This window comes from Narcine bancroftii, chromosome 1, assembly GCF_036971445.1.
Source record: "Narcine bancroftii isolate sNarBan1 chromosome 1, sNarBan1.hap1, whole genome shotgun sequence".
NCBI lineage: Eukaryota > Metazoa > Chordata > Chondrichthyes > Torpediniformes > Narcinidae > Narcine > Narcine bancroftii.
The window spans coordinates 377,066,767-377,081,343 of record NC_091469.1 but is presented as its reverse complement, the minus strand read 5'-3'; the positions used below and the strand labels follow the sequence as shown (position 1 = coordinate 377,081,343).

General features: G+C 40.1%; 1 protein-coding gene across 3 annotated transcripts in view; it reads left to right on the top strand.

Moving 5' to 3' along the window:
- ranbp9 (RAN binding protein 9) overlaps positions 1–14,577 on the top strand; it is an 81,946-nt gene that overhangs the window by 3,487 nt on the left and 63,882 nt on the right. For 2 of the 3 annotated variants that reach the window (XM_069913402.1, XM_069913399.1), the window contains exon 2: positions 7,387–7,498. In XM_069913402.1, the coding sequence (XP_069769503.1) occupies positions 7,387–7,498 (112 nt within the window). Of the gene's footprint in view, positions 1–3; positions 26–7,386; positions 7,499–14,577 lie in introns of those variants that run through there. The other variant, XM_069913400.1, reaches the window with a different exon arrangement.

Sequence of the window (14,577 nt, the reverse complement as noted above, 5' to 3'; positions counted from 1 at the left end):
TTGATGGAAAGAGAAATTGCACAAGGTATTTGAGTATTCTTAGTTACAATTGTGGAGAAGCAAGGAGAAAATCACAAAATGAAATTTAACAACTTAATAGATAAACAAATTTAAATGGGTCTCTTTCAGTTTATTCTTTGTTTGAGAAATGAACCCTGTCAATTAGAAGGAAAGTTGCTGCAATGTGAGGAATCTACCAAATTCCCAGCGATTTTCTTACTGGGTCCATAAATAAAATGTGAATGATCATTTCTGCAGAAACTGCTATTGAAAAGCATGTTATTGTTGTAACTCTATACGCCAAAAGTTTTTAATAGAATGTTCTTTGAGAGAAGAATGCAGAATTTACTTTTTGTAAGATATTCAATAATTTTGTTATTCATTCACTTGGAAGGCATGGGACAATACATACCCATCTCCATTGCTATTCTTAACTCCTGGTGACTTCTGTTCTATATCCACTCTACTACTTGTCCCTAACTTCACTGATGTTAGTAATAGGGAGCTTTAGAATATGAAGATTTATTACATTTATTTCATTACTCTTACCGACACTTAAAATTACTTTAAGGATTTGATAAAATTGGTCAAATAGTGAGCTCTAAATGATCTTTTGCCTTCTAAAACAAAATAGCTGTACCATTCTGATTTGAACTTTAAACTTTAAATTAAACAACAGAATAATTAATTCAATTTTTAATTTAGACATACAGCACTGTAACAGGCCCGTGAGGTCGTGCTGCCCAATTACCCAATTGACTTACAATCCCAGTATGTTTTGAAGGGTGGGAGGAAACCTATGCAGAGAATATACAAACTCCTTACAGACAGAATCGGAATCGAACCTCTAACTGTGCCACCCAAATTATTTTTATCATTTTTGAAATTGTAGAATCTATTACATTATGTACATTTTGAGTCAGTTTTAGTGTTTCTCCTGTTGTTGTTTCAAGTTCAATGTTATCTCCTGAGAATTTTATTTAGCTTTCCCCAAAACTATTTCCATTTTCATAAAATTAATTTTGGTCTTTTTAGCTTTCTTGGGCCTTTGATTTTAAATTGTTCTTTGTTCTGATTGTTTCTACTCTTTTTGGTGCTGTTGGTTTTCCATTCATTGATCCAGCAATATTTTCTTCGAAGTTAAACTTCTTGCATTTTGGATAAGGAATCCCGTCAACCTATTTTTGTGTTTGGATGACATGTATTTTCTTATAGCATTGGACTGTTTCTTGATGAGCCTAGTTGGCAGATGAGATCTGCTGCTCATTATGCCCAATAGCCTAAATCTACCTTTCCAGGATTTAAAAAAAAATACCAAGAGGTTCTCATTAGGCAGAGCAGCCTCCAAGAAATGACTTAGGCAGTGTTTCCCTGAAGCCTCACCTTGGAATGTCTTGTTTGGAAATGTATTTTTTTTTAAAAAACTCTTCAATTAACTCTGAATTTTTTTAACACAGCAAACTACTAACAATTAATAGTATAATAAATAATTCAAGCACTTCTGCTCTTATTCCTTCTCTTAGGCTTGGTGACTCTATTCAAATAAATGGTATTTTCATTTGTAGGTCAGATGAACCTGGCACCCTGTTGAAGGCCAAATGTGAAGTACATTAGAGTTCAGCAGCATCTAAAAGTATTGGGTCATTTTGGACTTCCCCATTTTGTTGAGTGTAAACCTGAAATGAGCTCGGAATCCCTAAACATCAGCAGTTCCATTCAGAACAGCCAGCTGGCAATGATCTGGATTCAACCCACATTCCTTGGTCATTGCAATAGTACAATACATTGCAAGTTAAAGTTTTGACAGAAGAATTGAGACATGACCTACAAAACGTTAAAGCCTATTATTGGACAATAATAACCTCATGATTCAAAATCACAAATATTTAGTGTTCATATTTGTCACTTAACAATGTTAAAATGTTAGTATATTAGCATTTACATTTGTGGCAAACGTGAGCAACTGTCTGTGTGGTTAACAAAAGGGATGAAAATGAGCACATCTTGCAAAAATCTCATTGACCTTGCAAAGAAATAGAATGTACTTTTTAGTACTTTTTGTATGTAATTAAGGTTATTTCAGTTTTGCTACAGCAAATAGCTTCTCTCCCTTGGTTTAATTCAACATTGCACATGTAGTTTGCATTGTTTTTGTGGTAAGAAAAATCACTTGGCACTCACACAAACCATTGCTCCAGTGGCCCACTGCGAGGGTATTGTGGTAACAGGAATGATTCACTTATAAGTGCTAATAAAAATGGCCCATTGTGCATTTTGGTAACAAATTTCTGTACTGTATCCAACTTTTAGATACTAATACAAAAGCAAAATTTTGCAGATCCATTTAAAAGTTTCCTGTGGCAGACCATGCCACTACTTACCTCACCGGAGCTTCAGAATCCTGGGTGTTTCCAGGGGATTAATGACGCTAAGGGTTCTGAGAGCCGTGTCATTTCTGGGAGTCATGTGATGCGGGAAGTGCATGAATCTCAGATATTTTAAACGACTATAAGAATGCCATTAAACTAGACAGCTCATCAGCTCATAGTGTCTTGTTGTTTGATGCTTCACCACCTGCTACAGCGGTGACCCACCACTTTGGTGACCCAGATGGTCCAAACGACAATTTGGACGTCACAATGGATGCGCAGAACGCTGTTGCACTCAAACTTCTGGTTCAAGCAGGCCAAGGCCCAGTTCCATCTGTGCAAGATTACCACTTACACAACGAATAACTACTATGTCATGGCATTGCTGGTCTAAGACACTGCAGGGCATATTGTCAATTACTTATGCCAGATTCCAGCAATCAAAGACCTGTTCATATGTACTTTTGGCCTTTCTTGATGCAACAGGGCAGCACAACTTCTCTATACGGACAGCCTGGGTGACCGCACTCCTTTCGAACTAATGAACGAGATGCTGGTACTCATGGATGGATACAGGCCCTGTCTGCTTTTTGAGTAGCTTTTTCTAGTGCAAATGCCAGAAGACATCTTTTTGCTGTTTGCAGATGACAACTTTAGTGATTTCTCCCTGTTGTCTAGCAGCCTGTGCTGATTAATTTTGGCATGCTAAGCAGCATGGAGGACTTTTATTTGGATGTGTAATGGTGCCTCAGCGAAGGGGACAACCCCTGCCCACTCCAGATAGTGGTGCAACGTCAGACTTGGCTGGACACAGCAGAAACGGAGAGCAGTGGTGGTGTTACTATCAAAGATGGGGAGCTGCAGCCTGCCACTGCTATATCCCCCCCCCCCTCATAAATCTGGGAAACACCAAGGCTAGCTGTTGGTAGTGGTTACAATGGCCAGCCACAAGGATAACCTCCTTTTCCTCTGGGATTGACACTCAGGCCGCTGGTTTATGGCTGACAATGGGGCAGAGGTTAGTGTGCTCTCTTTTTCACCTCCCCACCCGGCCCAGATGCATATTCAGGAAAGAAGGACTTTCCCCCTCATGGCTACCAACAACAGCATCCGGGTTATGGACAATTCCACTCAATTCCAGCTCATTGCTGTTCAGCTGGTCCTTCATCATTGCTGATATATCACAGTTGTTCCTGGGAGCTGATTGTTTTATGAGCACACTGCCTTCTTGTAGATCTCAAAGGTCACCACCTAGTTAATTCAAAGACTTTTGAGTCCTTTGCCTTGCACCCAATGGTGTTGTCTGCACCTCACCTTGACTCAGTGATGCTCTTGGATAATGAATAAACCAGGATCCAAGTGGAATTCCCCAGCATTATTACTCCACGGTTCCTGATGGCCTAACGAAACATGGAGCACAACACCACATTTTGACTGATGGATGTCCCCTGCATGCACGAGCGTGCAGGCTGCCTCCGGATAAACTGTAGTCGGCTAAAGACAAATTCTGATGCATGCCGGAAATGGGAATTGTTCGCAGCTACGACAGCCCTTGGGTGTTGCCGCTCTCTATGGTACCTAAGGCTTTTGGAGGGTGGAGTCCTTGTGGGGACTATCGATATCTGAACACTGCAGCAGATCACTACCCAGTTCCCCATGTACAGGATTTCTCTGCGATCACAACCCATAATTTCACATTAATTACTGATTTTGGGGAATGGTTCAAAAAGCTCATAATCCTGATGAGATGGAAAAATCATGAGAAAATTCTGGAACTTCTGAACAAGACTGGTTGGTATTTTTTTTAAAAATCCTGGAAAGGTAAATTTAGGCTATTGGGGATCATGAGTCACCACTCATCAAAATTGCTGCATTTCATCATTCTTGTACCATACTTTTATCCCAAGCTTTTTTTCATATTTCCTTGACAAATGACCTGGTAAGTGAATGCTTGCCCTTGGGCAAACCCATCAATTCAATTTCCCCACTGTTTACCTGTAATCTATTCTCTCTCACATGTTCAACTATTATCTGATTCTTCAAACAATCACCCTTGTTAGGGAAGACTTTTAAAAACCAATGTACTCATGAACCAGTAAATCTTTGTGGGGAAAACTAGAGGACCCAGGTGGTTGAGAAAACATGCAAACTCCATGTAGATTGTAAAAAGGGGTCAGGATTGACCAAGATCACTGGAGCAGCACTAACTGTAGTTGTGCTGTCCTACACAAGGTCAACTATTTTAGTTTAACATATTTCATAACATAACATAACATAACAATTTACAGCACGGAAACAGGCCATTAGGCCCTTCTAGTCCGCACCGAATTAATATCATTTATGAATCTTTCAAGTAATTCTGCTTCCATCATCCTTTCAGGCATTGTACTCCAAACCATGTTATACATTGGGTAATAAAACAAATTGCCTCCTTTCTAGTTTTTTCCATCAATTACAGTCACTGTTTTGGGAAGGAAATATATCAACTATGTTAAGAGGTGGATGAAACTGGGGAGAGCTCTCTTCAACTTATTTCTTCATGACTTCCATCTTCTGTCCATTACGCAATCATCTCTTAACCCCTCCCAAACTTCTTCCAACCCTTGATATAGTTGCTTGCGCCTATTTCCACTTTAGTTTCAATGAAGAATCCCGACCCAAAATACTGGCTGACAGTTTATATCTGTGGATGCTGCCTGGCCCACTGAGCTCCTCCAGCAGCTCATTGTTTGCTCCAGATCCAGCTTTAAATTTGTGTTCTCTGAATTTTGATTCCTTTTCCCAAAATTTTGTACCCCTCAATTAAGTGTCTCCTCATTGTGTTCCATTTACAAAAAAAAGCTTATCCATAGCTGTCATTTTCCAGTCTTGGCAACACCTTTATAAATCTTCTCTGCATCATCTCAAACATTACCTTTCAGTTAATGATAGTTCATGCCTTGGGCATGAATATAGCAGGGTGGGTCAATAAGGTGGTTTTTAAATCACCTTATTGATCCACCCTGGTATACACAAGAATCTTCCACCTGAGCACGTAATAAATTCCCTTTATTGTATGTTCCCTTGTTTTGCTGCTTTTCTCCAAATACATTAAATATTTCTAGAGATCAATTCATGCGGAGTCTTCACGGTGCGTGATTTTGTGGAAGTAGAAAGTCGGGCAAACAGTTAGCGTAGCGGTTAGTGCAATGCTGTTACACCAGCAGCTGGGGTTTGAATCTGGCATGGACCGTCAGGAGTTTGTATGCTCTGACCGTGTCTGTTTGGGTTTCCTCTGGATACTCCTGTTTCTTCCCACCATTCAAAATGTATCGGGGTTGCAGATTAGTTGGGTGTAATTGAGCGGCATGTGCTTGTGGGCTGAAAAGGCTTGTTACTGTGCTGTATGTCTAATTTTTTTTTAATTAAGGTGTTTGGATGCACTTGCTTTCATTAGTCATGGCATTGAGTGCAGGGGGAGGGATGTTATGTTACAGTTGTACAGGATGACTGTGAGAGCATACATGGAATATTGTGCACAGTTCTGGTCACCCAGCTGTAGGAAAAAAACTATTAAGCTGGTGAGAATGTAGGATAAAGATTCCTGAGAATGCTGGCGCATCTGGTGGGTTTGCATGACTAGGAAAGGCGAGAGAGGCTGGGATTTTTCTCCCTGGAGCGTAGGAATTTTGTAGAGGGTTATAAAATCATAAGGCACGTAGAAAAGAATAGAATCACATTAGAGGGTATAGATTTAATTTGAGGGGAAAGATTTGAAAGGGTCCTGAGGGGCTTATTTTTTTTCTCTACTCAGTGTGGTGGTTATATGGAACAAGCTGCCAGAGTAAGTGGTAACAGTTGTAACATTGTAAAGATTTTAAGACTGCTACATGGATAGGAAAGGTTCAGAGGGATATAGGCCAAACATGGCCCAATGGAATAGATGAGTGTTCTGTAAAACTCAGTCTGAATGCAAGAAATTTCCTGTGAAATCCAAGTAGAATGCAGATTATAGTATTCTCTTGAGCAGCTTTGTGTTCTTTGAAATGAAGTCCAAACAAAACTGCTACTCTATTCATTGCATCATGCAGTGAAATCACTATTATCCGGCTTCAATTAACTGGAAATTCAAGCAACTGGCAAAAAAAGGAAATAAATAATTTTCTAAAAATAAATAAAAATAGTTTTAAATAAAAGTTTAAAATTGTAAAACTAAATGTTCTCTGAAGCAATACACAACCTCTCGGAAGCCAACATTCAGCCAGCGGGGCACCCCGGTCATCCCCTGCCTGCAGCAGCTGTTTGAAAAAAGTTTCAATAAAGTTGTGTTTGCATAAAATGGCAGCGCCCAGGGTGAAGAGTCGGCCAGTACTCTTTATCACTGTGGCGACTCTCCCAAAGTGCCTCCCTATCACTACCTGGTGAGAATCCATTCACTATTGTTGATTTTTGGTGGCTTTTCTTATTTAGAATTGAACCTGCTTTCAATTGTGGGGTCTGTGAACATGCCATTCACAGCATTTAAAACATTCTCGCTTGGCAAATGACTGCCTTTATCTGAAATAAATTGTCTGCATGCGTGATAGTTGCTTCTGTATTTTGATAATTTGACTCTTCAAGTAATAATCCATTTGTATGTTATGACATATCCCTAATTTCTTGTTGATAGTTCTGAAGAGCAAATCTCAAGTTATCCAGATGCAGTCCACAAGTAGACTTCTCCTATTGCTCTAAGCTGCTTAACTCAACCCAGTTTGCTCCAGGACTATTCATTTACCTCCTTTTAACTGTTGATTTATCATTTTGGAAATTGAATGAACTTGATTTTCTTTTCAGTGCTTTTTTGGATCTCAGTTAATTTTGGAGTAATTTGGATAAGGGAAATGAAGCATAGGAAACAATCAGCCATAATATTTAATTCCTTTGAAGCATGTACCATCAAAGTTCCCATCCGTTGACTTGATCTTTTGTTACATCTATTAGTACTTTTGATAAAATGTTATTAACTGTATTTTTCCCTCTACTTGTGTGCCTTCAGGTCATGGCAAGACGCCAAAAGATGCAGCTTCAGTCCGAGCAACATTTCCCATTCCTGCTGCATGTGGAATTTATTACTTTGAGGCAAAGATAGTCAGCAAAGGAAGAGATGGGTGAGAATTAACCAACTTCAACCTTGTTTATTTCATCACACCCGTTTGATTTGCATTTTCTTTAAATATCATGTCCCATTTAAGATGTGAAAGGTGGATGATTTAATATATTAATGCATGAAAGTATGTCAGTCATCAATTGGCAGTATCTTAGTGGTCCCTAGAGAATGACGAAGGCTGCCAATACTGGAATCTTGAGCAAAGAATTATTGGAAGAACTCTGCAGGTCACAGCGCCCATATATTCAATGTTTTGAGTTTGCGCCCTTTGTAAAGCTTTTTAGAGAAGTGAATGTCATTATGTATATTAAGGGAAAAATAAGCTGGGGGATGGGCCCAGAGATGGTAGGATAAGTGTGACAGTTGGAGAGATAGGCAGTGAGATAAACCATTAGGAAGGAAAGAGGAAAGAAAGTTGAGAGGGGAGAGAGAAAACATTAAGATTGGATGTAGGTGTAGGCAAAGAGGAGATGGAAACAGTGGAATCAGATAGGGGTGGGATTTAACTGAAATTAGAAAAACTGTCATTGGATAAAAGACTCTTCAGTTGGATTATGATGTGAGCTTCCTCAAATTTATGTTTGGCCTTGCCTTGACAGTGGATGGATGAAGCCAAAAATAGATGTTGTTGTAGGAAGTATGGTGGAAATGGCTGGCTATATGAAGTTTGAATTTAAGCCCACACATAGCCTGTGTTTGGTGGAGCAGTCACTCAATCTCCATTTGGTCTCACTAGAGGAGGCAATACTGAGTCGACTGAGTGAAGTAGATTCGGTTGGATAAAGCTCTGCCTCACCTGCGAGGTCTCTTTTGTGGTCCTGGATGAATGTGAAGGAGATGTTGGGACAAATTTGGCATTTTTTTGTGGTTACTTTGGGAAGTGCCTAAGTAGGTGGGAGGGGAGAGTGGACTTATTGGGTCTCAGCTGAATTTGCATATTTAAGGGCATGCCTTGTTTTGCTTGTGGAGAGCTATTTCTTGTTACTTGGATGGATATGTCAGCCAACAAAGATCCCTCAAATAGCAAGTGCAAAGAATGATAATGAATCACTTTTTGACAATATTGCTAAAGAAAAATGTTGGGTCAAGACTGGGAGAATGTTCAATCTCAGTGCTGTGCGATCTCTACAATTAATAAAGTTGGAGGTTTGGCTTGTTCTCTTTGGGACAAAGTGTTGATGAAATACTTAAAGGGAGCAGTGGTCTGTTACTGGAATGAGTTTTAAGGCTCCTTTCAAACCACTTCAGTCAGCTGTTTAGAAATTGTGTTTATGCTCTCAAATTTACATTTCCATGTGCCATTTGCTGTGATAAGAGTTCATCTGTCAATCTGCTAACTGCTCCCTTGCCTCCCATTTTGATAGATCTATTCTGGACAAAGTTTCATGCTGTCCCATCATATTCCAACCTCTTGGCATGGTTTCATTTTGCCTATCACTATCCAAGGGAACACAGAAATTAGTGTTTTGGATGCTGAACTAAGGTTGATATCACATTTTCTCTGCCAAAGGTGTTGAACTTGAGTCATCTCAAAGAGGGTAAAATAATCCCGTCATATCTTCCTTCCCTACTGTTTCCTCCCAAAACCTGAAAACTTGTAGACTTTGCTGCTTCCTCTACTGCTTAGTTTCATAGTCCGTGACGTTAATTTACAACTGAGCTCAAAGGTTGGATTATGCGATCTATTTTAAATGTTAATTGTTTGCCGCTCCTTGTGTAAGTTGTCTGGTGGTATGGAAATTTGCAGCCAATGAACAATACAGCACAGAAAAAGGCCATTCGGTCCTTCTGGTATGTGCTGAAACATCATACTGCTAGCCCCACTGACCTGCACCCATTCCATAACCCTCCAGATCTCTCCCATGTATCTAATTTATCTCACATTTACCATGTCAGATGGCAGCTCATTCCACAGTCCCACCACTCTGTGAAGAAATTCCCTAATGACTCCTAAACCTTTCTCCTTTCACCCTAAGCCCTGTCCTCTTGCATTTATCTCTCCTAATCTTAATGAAAAGAGCTTACTCACATTTGCTGTCTATTTTCCTAATTTTGTAAACCTCTATTAAATCTTCCCTCATTTTTATATGCTCCAAGGAATAAAGTTCTAACCTGTTTAATCTTTCCTTGTAAATCAACTGAAGACCCAGCAATGTCCTATTAAATCTTCTCTCCATTCTTTCAATCTTACTGATATCCTTCCTGTATTTAAGAGACCAGAACTACACAGAATACTCCAAAATTGGCCTTACCAATGTCTTATATAACCTTGCCATAACATCCCAACTCCTCTACTCAATACCTTGATTTATGAAGGCCAAGATGCCAAAAGCTTTTTTTACAACCCTGTCTACATGGAACGAACATTCAGGGAATTATGTATTGTATTTCCAGATCCTTTTGTTCCTCCACACTCCTCAGAGGCCTACCATTTACTGTGTATGTCTTACCTTGGTTTGTCCTTCCAAAATGCAATACCTCACACTTGTCTGCATTAAATTCCATCTGCCATTTTCTGGCCCATTTTTCCAATTGGTCTAGATCCATCTGCAGGCTTTGAAAACCCTCCTTGCTGTCCACAATGCCTCCAAGCTTAGTGCCATCTGCAAACGTTGATCCAATTTGCCACATTATCATTCCAGATCATTGATATAGACAACAAACATCAATGATCCCAGCACTGATTCCTGAGGCACACACAGGCTCCAGTCTGTCTTCTCCCTTTCAGCCAATTTTGAATCCAGTTTCCAACCTCTACATGGATACATATTGTCCGAACCTTCTGAACTAACCTTTCACGTGGGACCTTGTCAAGGGCTTTACTAATGTCCATGTAGACAACAACCACAACCTTTCCTACATCTACTTTCTTGGTAACCTCATAAATCTTTACAAGATTCGTTACACATGACCTACCATGCTCAAAGCTATGATGACTATTCTTAATCCTTCCTTGGCTGTCCAAATACTTGTAAATCTGATCTTTCAGAGCACCCTCCAATAATTTACCTACTACTGACGTCAGGCTAACTGGCCTGTAATTTCCTGGTTTACTTTTGGAGTCTTTGTAAAACAACAAGACAACATGAGCTACCCTCCAATCGTCTGGCACGTCACCATGACTAAGGATATTTTAAGTATTTCTGCCAGGGCCACTGTAATTTCTACACTAGTCTCCCTCAAGGTCTGAGGGAATATCATGTCAGGCCTGGGGGTTTATCTACCTTTATTTGCTATAAGGCAGCAAATGCATCCTCCTCTTTAATCTCTATATGTTCCATGCCACTACTGCTTGTTTTCCTTCCTTCCTTATACACTATGCCAGTTTCCTGAATAAATATCGATGCAATTTTGTGAGGCTCCACACTATCTTACTATCCTTCAAGTTTACTTTCACATTATCTGCCAAAGCAACCTCATGTCCTCTTTTGGCCTTCCTGATTTCCTTGAGTATTTTCTTACATTTTCTATACTCTTCTAGTACCTCATTTACTCCTTGTCACCTACCTCTCTACTTCTTAACCAGATTGCCAATATCCCTTGAAAATCAAGGTTCCCTATGCCTTCTAACTTTGCCTTTAATCCTGACAGGAACATGCAAATTTGCTTCTAAAGGCCTTCCACTTAGTGAATACATCTTTACCAGAAAACAAGGTATCCAAATCCACTCTCTCTAGATCCTTTCACACTTCCACACAATTGGCCTTTCTCCTATTTAGAATCTCTACTTGAAGGCCAGACCTATCCTTGTTCATAATTGACTTGAAACTAATGATATTTGGTCACTGGATGCAAAATGTTCACTTACACATATTTCTGTCACCTGACTTGTCTTGTTCCCTCATAGATCAAGTATTGATTCTTCTCTCTTTGGTACCTCTATATATTAATTTAGAAAATTTTCCTAAACACATTTGACAAACTCTAAGCCATCCAAATTTTTTACAGTATGGGAAGTTAAAATTTCCTACTATCACAGCTTTTTGTTTCTTGTATCGGTCTGCTATCTCTCTGTAGATTTGCCCCTCCAATTCTCTCTGACTGGGTGGTCTATAATACAATCCTTATCAGAGTGGTCATGCTTTTCTTTCTTCAGCTCCACCCATATGGCCTCTGTAGATGAATCCTCTGGGCTGTCCTGTTTATGCACAGCTAAAATATTTTTCCAGGCAAGCAATGCTGCACCTTCCCCTTTATCCCTCCCCCTCTAACACATCTAAAAATGGAATCCCGGAACATTGAGCTGCCAGTCCTGCCCCTCCTGCAACCAAGCCTCAGTAATAGCAGTAATGTTGTAATTTCATGTGCTAATGCATGCCCTAAACTCATCTGCCTTTCTGACAATACTCCTTGCAATGAAATGAATACACCTGAGAGCATTTCTATTCACGTACAAACCTTTGATTTCTGTCTATAGATGCAGTCCTCATGTGACCTTTATTTTCCTCCACCTCACTGCCTGCTGTAACACTCTGGTTCCCATCCCCCTGCCAATCTAGTTTAAACGCCCTGGAGGAGCAGCACCAGCAAACCTACCCCCAAGAATGTTAATCCCCCTCCAGTTCAGGTGCAAACTGTTCTGTTACACTCCTTCCCTGGGACAGCCGAATTGTCCAGAAATGTTAAGCACCCCCCCCCCCCACCCCCCCGCACCATTAGCCATGTATTTAGCTGCATTAACTTCCTATTTCTAGCCTCACAAGCATGTGATACGGGTAGTGCTCCTGGGATTGCAACCCTGGGGGTCCTGTCCTTCAACTTTGCACCTAACTCCTTAAGCTCCCTTTGCTGGAGTTCCTCACCCTTCCTACCCGTGTCATTGGTCTCTACGTGGACCACGACATCTGGCTGCTCACTCTCCCTCCTGAAAATACTGAGAATTCAATCTGAGATATCATGGACCTTGACACCAGAGAGGCAACAGACCATCCAGGATTCTCAATTTCTCCCACAAAACCTCTTATCAGTCCCCCTGTCGAATCACCTATCATTACTGCTCTCCTCTTTTCCCTCCCTCCTTTCTGAACTGAGGGACAAGTCTCGGTGCCAGAGACTTGACCACTATAACTTGTCCCTAGTAGGTTGCCCCCAACAATAGTATCCAAAACATTATGCTTATTGTTAATGTTGTAATTTTTTTTCCCAACTCCAAGACTTCCTTCTGTCCATCACTTATTTTGGTTTAGCCTGGTGTTATTTTTATTCCTTGACAATATAAAATTAAACTAAAACAATTAAGATATTTAGAATGGTAAAATAATATGAGAAACATTATTTCCTCCTGAAGAAACTTGAAACTCTTAAAATTAGGGTAGGGCTTTTTAATTTGGAACTTTTTCCAGAAAATATCAGAGAAATCCGGAATGGTTCAGTCCAATTCAGGTCAGATCAAAGTTACCTTTTTTAAATAACTCTTGGAAAAGGAGCAGATAAATAAATATGGTACAGACAATAAGATGTACAGAAAAGTTACAATGAATTTAAAATGGAAACAGTGGTTGAGAGCAATACACAATTGTGCTGGAGTAACTCAGCAGGTCACACAGCATCTGTAGGAAGTAAAGGGTAACTAATGATTCGGGCCTGAGCCCTTCCTCAAGGAGTGGTTGAAAGATGGTATTAGGGCTTCTAAAATCAGCCAATGCACTTGCTTTTGTCATTCATACCAAATGATTTAAACATGTGAATTAAGATTAAGAAATTAGAAGATGATGATACAGAAAATTGGCAATGTCATTCAAGGAGAAAATGAAATTGCAGGTAGATAATAAAAAGATGAACAGATCAACCTAGCTAAATGTGAGGTGATACATGCTGAGGTTGGGAGATGGGGTGAGAATAAGGGAATACACAGTAAATGGTTGGGTTCTAAAAAGTATTGAAGAACTAATGGACCTTGAAGCTGATGTCCATTAATACCCAAACTTAACGGCTTGTTCCTCTGTAAGGATGTTAAAGTCATTCTGGAGCTGTACCAAATTAGACGATATCTGGAGATTAACAAAATAATGGAATGAAGCGACTTCAGAGAATGTAGGAAGTTCTGGAAAAAAAATTACACATGAAGAAAGATTTTTGGCAGGGCTTGGACCTGAATGTGATGTGAGTTGTTTTGAACCCTGAAGGCGGAAAAGTTATCATTTACCGGGTATAAAAGCTGACTGTAAAGACAGTGAATCATGACTTAGATTAAACAGCAGGTTAATCAGGAAGTATCTTTGATAACTGAATTACAGATTAAAATCTATTAGATAAATCTGGTATAAATATTGTCCAGGAGTCACTTAACCCAGTATTTAGTGCCTAGTTGTGACTTAGTGAAGTGGGAGAATTTAGTGTAGGAGGAGAGGAGGTAATGTAAAGTAGAAGTTTTCTAAGATAATGCAATATATCAAAAATATGTAATAAACACAGCACAATATTGTTCAGTCCCATCTGGAAATAAAACATTTACAATGCTCTTTTTCTCTCTTGCAGCCTGGTGTCATTAATGTCACCAGGGATCTAGCCTTGATTTTTTTTTTTTCTTTTCTCCCCAAAATATGCTGCCTCTTGGAATTAAGATGTGAAGCAATATCAGCTTTCATGTATGCTGGTGATGTAGAACTCTTCCTCATTAACTTTTGTTAGTCCGTACACCAAACAATAATTCCCATCATGACTGAACCTCTCCATGAGTTGATCAAAGTTATCAGTCAAATTTTTTTCAAATGATCAGGATGTGGCGGTACGCCATGAGGCAGGCGAACCGGCCCCGCTTGTCACGCATGTGTCGGGGCAGCCAGCCAAAATGGCACCGTCAGGGGTTTCCTCTTGACCTCGGCACCGGGCTCAGAAGCCCGCGATTGGCGATCCACGTGGTGCCCTGGTGACGTCGGGGCCCCCCCCAGCGTGGTTCTCAGCCAGGTCTGGGCTGGGAGTACAAGACCAGCCAGGCAGCCTGCAATAAATCATTTTTGCTCACTGAACTCAACCCGTCTGGTTGTGCGATCCTTCAGTTAGCAGTGTAGCCGCTGCTACAATTGGTGACCCCGACAGGTTCAAATGTCTTTGAACCCGACATAAACGACCCTTCGATCA